This window comes from Oratosquilla oratoria, chromosome 5 (assembly GCF_046742065.1).
Source record: "Oratosquilla oratoria isolate Oo_2021 chromosome 5, ASM4674206v1, whole genome shotgun sequence".
Lineage (NCBI taxonomy): Eukaryota > Metazoa > Arthropoda > Malacostraca > Stomatopoda > Squillidae > Oratosquilla > Oratosquilla oratoria.
The window spans coordinates 13,483,026-13,493,025 of NC_134781.1; the positions used below are offsets into that span (position 1 = coordinate 13,483,026).

Sequence of the window (10,000 nt, forward strand, 5' to 3'; positions counted from 1 at the left end):
TCATGGAGGAGGTGGATATGGAGACGGAGTGGGTGGAAGAGGAGGAGGAGGTGGAAGAGGAAGAGGAGGAAGAGGATGAGAGCCACATTGGGATGGAGCTTATGGAGGAGAAGCTGGACGGCGAGGATGAGGAGGATGAGTTGGAGGAGGAGGAGTGGGATTCAGAGGGTGCCGTTGTATTGATCCGTAGTGGCGAGCGAGGAGGCGGAGAAATGCTCGGCTGTGGCGACACCAGTCCCGCCCTGGCCCCCAGTGAGCCCGGTCGTGCTACGTTGACGCCGAGGTGCCATGAGCGCTCAGGTGTGGTTGTGGTTTGCGGACCATTAGTAGCAGCTAGCCCCTCCATTCGCGCTAGTGCTTGCTGTGTTATGCAACACAAGAGTGGGGCGGCCCAGGCCCCCACCGCCGCCGCCCCCACGCCCACGACCCCAACCTTAGAGGTAAGAGGAGGATCCATGGCCGCCCCCGAAGGCCCGAGTGGCTCTCCGACACCTCCCTCGGTCCAAGGCAGCAGCAGCAGTGGCAGCAGCAGTTGTGGTGGAAGTGTGGTGGTTTCCAGAGGAGGCGAAGGGGCTCCACTCCGCTCGGCTCTCAAGAGAGCTGGCCAAAAGAGTCGCGGCCACCGTGTGTATATAAACGAGGCTCGAAATGAATTCGTGGATGCCGACTATGTTATCCTCGTGCACGAGGAGATCGAGCCCCAGCTCGTCTCCATCAAGTCGTTCGATCTCAAACTGGGCCCGGACTCGGCTCAGGAGGTCGATCAGGTGACACTATCACCTCCTGAAGGATACAAGGATTCCTTCAGTCATGCAGTTCACGAAACACTCGTCGATGATTCAGGTAAGTGCCTCACAGTGCCAAGTGTCATATGTGCCTACGAGAACGATCAAGTGTCATATGTGTGTTTGTGTGCCTTAGGACACTTACGAATACGGAGCCTTCTCCGTCGCGAGGACGTAGAAGGAGAAGACCCTCATGTTTCTCCTGACGGTGGTCTTCTCGTTCTTGCGTGCGGCCACAGTGAGAACGTGGGAGTTCGGTCTTGCTTGCGGGAGTTCGAGAACAGGAGGGGAAAGTGCGGGAGCTACTGAGTGAACCGATTCACGTGGGTGGTGGCGGGCGAGAGGCAGGTGTAGAGGGGGCTGGGGGGCTGGGGGGCTGGGGGGGGCTGGGGGCGGGAGGAGGCGTTACTCACCTACGCTTCCACCTCCATATCGCTGCACCTAACTCCTGTAATACACACACAGATACATTCGTACACAAGCATACACACACACACTGACACACACACAAACACACTGATACACACACACGCACACACAAACAAACACACACACACACACACACACACACACACACACACACACACACACACACACACACACACACACACACACACACACACACACACGCACACACTATTTGGATTTGGAGAAATCTTTTGATAAGGTACTTCAGAGAAGATTAGTGTGGAAATTGGAACATGTTGTAAAGGAGGACTCAAAGAGTGCCCTCTCGAGTTATTCTTTTCGATAGACCGAGGAATGGGCAGACTGTCTGGATGGAATAAAGTCATTTGTGGAGTCCCACAGGGTTCAGTACTGGAGACCGTAATGTTCGAAATATGTCATGATGGATGGATGGTTGGGTAGATGGTGGATGATAGACTTGTTTATTTGCAGATGTTGCCAAGATCATGAAATAGTCTAAAGACAAAGATTGCACATTGCTGCATCAACATTTATAAAGAATTTGCGATTGTAATGATCGTAGGAAATATTATATATGAGTAAAATTATGAGAAGCCATCGCTGAATTATTCACTGGGGGGAAATAAGTCATAAGAGCGAAAGGGAAAGATGATTTAGGAGTTGAAGTTAAAGAAAATTGATGACATGAAAACAATAACAACAATATAGTTCGAGAAACCGATATGTTGTTGACAAACGTTTGTGTGGTGTTTCAAACAGACAGATAATACGCACACAAGCATACACACACACACACACACACACACACACACACACACACACACACACACACACACACACACACACACACACACACACACACACACACACACACACACACACACACACACACACACACACACACACACACACACACACACACACGCACTAGATTGGGTTATGAAGAGATGGTATGGTCCCAAACACAGAAAGCAGAGTACGAATAAATAGATAAATAGATAAGTAGATAAAATAAATGAGATAAAATAGAATATAATAAAAATGAAAAAAATAAACAGGTAAAGTAAAAAATATAGATAAGTAAAATAAAATTAAATAAAACAAACCAAGATAAAACAGAAATAACAGAAATTAGAATGGTCTTTAAACTAGCCGATATATAATACAAAGAAATACTAGAAATGCCAGACCTACCCTTATTAAAGAAAGAAAAGGGAGATGACCCAATTGCCGTATTGAGAATCACAAAATGAGTAGAAAGAAAAAAAGACAAAGAGGATTTCTAAATATAGGACGGAAAAACAAAAATATGGCCCAACAAAATACGGAGAAAGAAAAGATGCCTGAAATATATTTAAAAAAAATAAAGTTTTCCGTACCGATGTTTTGATTTGTAAAATAACCTGGATAGCGAAATAGGTCAGTTAAAGAGTATAAATCAATTTGATGTTAAATTTAACAAAGGAAACACAGAAACGGGACTCTACTAGTGTAACACTTCTTCAGTATTGTAATATCGATTTTTTTTCAAAATCTACTTAGAAAAACATCTTTGCAAATTTTATTAATGGATGAATTTATTTAATTATTCATTTATTTATTATCTATTTATTTATTCATTGATCTATTCATTTATCTGTATGCTTTTAATCTGACGTTGTGCTTTACTATTGTAATTCATTACAATCAAACACACACACACACACACACACACACACACACACACACACACACACACACACACACACACACACACACACACACATACACACGTTACACATATACATTATATAATACATATGAAACAGTACGCATTACATAGTATATATAACATAGTATGTAGTGTGTATAACATATTACACGTTAAATTTTACATTGTACGTATTATGGAATATGAAACATGAATTATATTCGTAGTATGCTATATATTGTATATGATGCATTATATATCATATATTATATACTATATATTTTATATCATATATTATATATTATATATTGTATATTATATATCATATATCATATATTATATATCATATATACTATATACTATATATTAGTTATTATATATTATATATTATGTGTTGTACATTGTATATTATTTATTATATATTATATATTATATATTATGTATTATATATTATATATTATATATTATATATTATATATTATATATTGTATATTGTATATCATATATCATATACTACATATCATGTTATATATTATATATTACATATATATTATATATTATATATTATATATCATATATGTATTATATATTATATATATATATGTATTATATATTATATATTATATATTATATATTATATATTATATATTATATTGTACATTATATATTATATATATATATTGTACATTATATATTATATATTATATATTACATATTATATATTATATAATTACATATTATATATTATATAATATATATTGTATATCATGTATTATATTATATATTATATATTATATATTATGTATTATACATTATATATTATATATTATATATTGTATATTATGTATTATGTATTATATTACATATTACATATTATATATATTATATATTATATATTATATATTATATATTATATGTTATATATCATATATTGTAAATTGTATATTGTATATTGTGTACTGTATATCATGTATTATATATTTCATATTATGTATTTTGTATTATACATTATATACTATATATTATTATATATTATATATTATATATTATATATTATATATTATGTATCATATATTATATGTTACATATCATATATTATATATTATATATTATATAATTATATATTAGATATCATATATATTATATATTGTATATTATATTAGATATTATGTGTCATATATCACATATACTATATATTATATGTTATATATTATATATTATATAATATTATATATATATATTATATATATATATATTATATTTTATATTATATATTATATATTATATATATATTATATGTTGTATATTATATATTATATTATATATTGTATATTATATATTATATGTTGTATATTATATATCATATATTACTTATATATATATTAATAGTCATATATTTCATATCATATATTATATATTAGCTAACATATCATATATATTATATTTTATATATTATATATTATATATCATATATTGTATATTATATATTATATATATGTTATATGTTATATGTTATATATTGTATATCATATATTATATATTATATATTATATATTATATATTATATATTATATATTATATATTATATATTATATATTATATACTATGTTTATATATTATGGATTATATATCATGTATTGTAAACTATATGTTATATATTTTATATTATATATTATATGTGATGTATTGTATATTATATATCATATGTTATATATTATATATTGTATATTATACTGTATATTATATATTATATATTATAAATATTATATTATATATTACATACGAGTATTACATATTATATATTATATATTATATATCATATATCATATATTATATATCATATATTATATGTCATATATTATATATTATATATTATATATTAAATATTATATATTACACATTATATATTATATTATATATATATTATATATTATATATTATATATTATATATATGTATCATATATTATATATTATATATCGTATGTTGTATACCATGCATTATATATTATGTATTATATGTTATATGTTATATTCTATGTAATATATATTATATATCATGTAAAATATATATTACATATTACGTATATATTATTTATTATGTATTGCATATAATATGTTATATATTATACATATATCTACTATATGCCATATATCATATATCTTATATATTACATATTATATATTATTTATTATATATTGTATATTATATGTTATATATTATATATTGTATATCAAAGCAATATATTGTATATGATATATATCACATATCGTATACCATATGTTATATATCATATATTATATCATATATCTTATATCTTATATATTACTATATATTATATATGTTATATACTGTACATCATATATTATATATTGTAGACTATATATTATATACCATATATATATTATGTATTATATATTATGTTAGTATATTATACATACACGTTATATATCATATATATTCTATATTGTATATTATGTATCATATATTATATAAAATACATGATCATGGATCATACATTTTACATCATGTATTACATATATATTATATCATATATTATATATTATATATCATATATTATATATTAGATATATATTATATATTATATATTATATATTATATATTATATATTATATACTATATATTGTATATTATATATTATACATTGTATATTGTACACTGTGTATTATATATCATGTATTATATATATATCATATATTATTTAATATATATCATGAGTGAACGTTCCTCTATGATTAATGGCTGTACCCACTGCAATGTACGGAGCAGAGACTGGAGATATAAGGAAGGCTGAGAGGAAGAGTCTGAATGTGTCTGAGATGAAATGTTTGAGAAAGATGATGAGTGTTTCAAGAATGGATAGAGTGAGAAATGTAGAGGTGAGACAGAGAATGGTGATGGTTAGGGATCTACCTTATAAGGTCAATCAGAGAGTGATGAAATTATCAAAATGGACAGAATGAATAAGGAAAGATTATCAGAGTGTGGAAAGCAGAAGTGGATGGAGTGAGTGTGAGAGGAAGACCGAGAATGAAGTGGATAGTTTGGTTGAAAAGGTTTTTGGATGCAAGCCGAATGTCTGTCGAGCAGGTAAGAGAGCGTGACTGGAGGGAGCTTGTGAATGGATGGAGGATGACGTGAACGGAGGAGTTGTTCTTTGCATCCATTTCGTGCGGATGAGGTTTGTGGCGGGAGGGAAGTCCTTGCTCAGAGCTATGAGGACAAATTGCACAGTCAGAGGACCAACATGCGTTGGGGAAGGAACACATTAATTTCAAACTCTTTCGTTACCGTATGCCTCTTTAGGCAAGGGCTAAGAGAAGGAAAACTCTGAAGTAAAACAAAGGATTACAAAGATTACAAAGAGGAGCATGCCGACAGGAGACCTTTTGGTCCATAACTAGGTCGGATGCGGAGAAAATATAATAATGATAAATAAATAAAGGAAAAAAGTATCCACAAGATGACTGATCAAAGTGGTTTGGTCAGTGGGCCGATTGGCCATGCCTGAGAAGTAAATAGACGAATAAAAAGATAAATGAATAAATAGATGAATAAATAGACAAATAAATAAACAAATCGAAGCCTAAATTTGACGAAATATATATATATATGAATATATGTACATAAATGCACACACGTACACACACACACACACACACACACGTACATTATACTTATATATATATATATATATATATACATATATATATATATGTATATATATATATATAATATATATATATATATATATATATATATAAAATATATATATGTATGTATGCATTAGGTGTAATGTTACCAGTGTTGATCTTGGTGTTGATACATATGGGAGCGCGTTGCAATATCAAAGCACGGGCCTCTCACGACACGAGTGGTCTGAAACATGTGGTGGAGCGGTGGTGGAGGCGGAAGATGGTGGAGGCGGTGGTGGTGGTGGCCAGCGGCTGCGCTGTGTGGTGGCGTGCGGCATCTCTGCGCTGCTGCTGTCGTCCATTCATTGAGCCGCTCCGGTTTTCATTTCCTGCTGAAATCTCGATCTCCAGCTGCCACGAACTCGGAGCTCGTGTGGAGTTCCTCATGCGAGACTTCGGGGCTTCTCTTTGTCACGCCCTTCCTCGTATCGAGCTCACTGTCCCTTCTCTTCAGGCAGTTCTTCGTATCCAGAAAAGATTCGAACTTTTTAATCGAACTCAGAGTACAATTTCCGACAGACAGTTCCTCGGATCAAACTCAGAGATCTTCGTCTTACACTTCCTAATATCATATTTACTGTGTAGTTCCTCATGATTCTAGACAGTTCCTCGTATCATATTAACACTCTGCCTTCGTCAAGGAGTTCCTCATATCGAACTAGTACTCCGCCATCGTCAGATTATTCCTCATATCGAACTCGTACTCCATCTTCGGCAGGTAGGTCTTCATAACGAACTAATACTCCATCTTCGTCGGGTAGTTCGTTGTATCAAAATGATATTCCATCTTCTTCAGGTAGTTCCTCATATTAAACATCGATTCCACCTTCTTCAGGCAGTTCTTCATATTGGAATAATACTCCAGTTTCGTCAGGTAGCTCCTTATATCGAACTAATACTCCACCTTCATCAGTTAGTTCCTCATATCAAACTTCGATTCCACCTCCTTAGATAGGTCTTCATATCAAATTTCCATTCCTTTTTCTTCAGGTAGTTCCTTATATCGAACTAATACTCCACCTTCTTCAGGTAGTTCCTAAAACTGAACTAATACTCCACCTTCTTCAGGAAGTTCCTAAAATCGAACTGATACTCCACCTTCTTCAGGAAGTTCCTAAAATCGAACTGATACTCCACCTTCTTCAGGAAGTTCCTAAAATCGAACTAATACCCCACCTTCTTCAGGAAGTTCCTAAAATCGAACTAACACTCTACCTTCGTCAGGCAGTTCCTCGTACCGAACTCGGAGTTAAAACCCCATTGATTGATATTCACTTGAGGGTTACGTCCTCCGAGCTTCGCATACGGCACGAGGAGCATGTCCCACTCAAATGCGAGATCATTTTTACTCGAACAGATAAACAAGTGATGATTTAAACCAAACACATTTGATATACACGGGCGCGCTCTTGATAGCTCGATTGTCTAATTTCTCACACATCGTTGCGTGCTCCTGCACACAAACATGAGAGTACGTATGCACACACGTACTTGTGTGTATTATGAATATGCAGGTCTGGGCACAGGCAGATTCTGTTGCATTCTAAAACAAATACAAGAACACCTGCTCATTTAGGAATGAAAACACACACACACACACACACACACACACACACACACACACACACACACACACACACACACACACACACATACACACACACACACGTACACACACACACACACACACACACACACACACACACACACACACACACACACACACACACACACACACACACACACACACACACACACACACACACACACACACACACACACACACACACACACACACACACACACACACACACACACACACACACACACACATACACACACACACACACACACATACACACACACACACACACACACACACACACACACACACACACACACACACACACACACATACACACATGCACACACAACACGCACACACTGGTTCACATACAATAAAATTTGTACTAGACATTTTGTGATATGCTTTTCATACCATACTGAACATTATATATTTTGTATATTCTATATATTATATATTTTATAAGGGAGATTAGTCCTTGGTCATAAAAGAATCCTACGTTACTCTAGTCCGTAGGGATGTTGCTAGAGTTCCTGAAATATAAATTGTATAAGATATACAGTCAGTACCTCATCCTGGGTTACTTAAAGGCGGGAGCGAGCTCTTTTTAGTCCTGTCCTCTTTATTTACATTTTTGTTGTTGTTGTTTTAAATTCGTGGAGAGGTGGGGGAGGGGGAGGGGGCAAAGGGAGGAGAGAGGAGGGGGAGGGGGTAAGGAAGAGGACATATACCCCCCCCCTCCACTCCTCTCCACCTGGAGAGGGACCAAACGGTCACCCTAGTGATCTTTATTCCTTTTATTTGATTCACACCTATCCGGTTTGTCACCCTTGTAGAAGGATAACCTGGGACACCCACCCTCACCCTTCACCCTTGTGGTTTCTTTGAACAAGTGACTGTCTTCGAGGATTATATTCTGGTGAAAACCGGACGATTTTATTCAGTTAGAGGAGGCGTACGTGATCGGAAATTGTTGGAAGTCTTGGTTGATGTCGAGTCAATTTTTTTTTTATTTTACTCAAATGTGAAGGTCAGACGTAAGGAGGCGCTCAACTGTGACCGAAAAAAAAACACCTTCACCTTTATGACAGGTGTTCTAACAGTAACGGAAAACTGGAGAATAACTGTCAGGGACTCGAACTTGTGTCAACACACCTCGGATCCCCGGACAATCCTCAGAAGCCAATGAGACTTCGGCCGGAGGACCTGGAAATTCGTCAATTTAGTTGTTTCCCTCCCTTTACGCTCTGTCACAGTTTGGACGTATTTAAAGATGACCTTGTGAGCAATCAACCCTCCACTCTCCTCCCCTTCTCTTCCCTCCTCTCCACCTCCCTCTCCACCTCCTCCCACGCCTTCTCCACATCCTCTGCCTTCTACCACGCCCTGTCTAGCATGTGTCTGCTCTTAATAACAGGATACCATACTCTTTGTACCTATATCTGAATATTCCATGTTGTCATCCATAGTTTGTATATATTTCTAGTTTCACAAAAAAAATATTATACGATGAAAAAACATTCTTAGAGGAATAGACACCTTGCCACAAAAAAAATTAAATAAATAAAAAAAAAAGTAAATAGAAAATAGATAAGTTAGTAAATAAGTAAACAATAATGATAATGATAATTCTAGAATAAATCTAAATTCACCCGCGTTTGGGAGTTTTTGACATACTTCATCCGCAAAGGGTCAGATATTTTTTTCGCTCGGTTAAAATAAAGATAATTTCCTTTGAACTTTTGAACTTTTGGTCACGTGACAAAATATCCTTTCTTGTGTTCCATTTCAAATCC

The 10,000-nt window shown here is 34.3% G+C and overlaps 1 protein-coding gene across 1 annotated transcript in view; it reads left to right on the forward strand.

Annotated features, from left to right (window-relative positions):
- Positions 1-10,000, forward strand: part of LOC143025370 (uncharacterized) — a 49,571-nt gene that overhangs the window by 1,348 nt on the left and 38,223 nt on the right. Inside the window, exon 1 of the mRNA XM_076184916.1 lies at positions 1-843. This exon is cut by the window's left edge and continues 1,348 nt beyond it. Coding sequence (XP_076041031.1) covers positions 1-843 — 843 coding nt within the window. The remainder of the gene's footprint in view (positions 844-10,000) is intronic.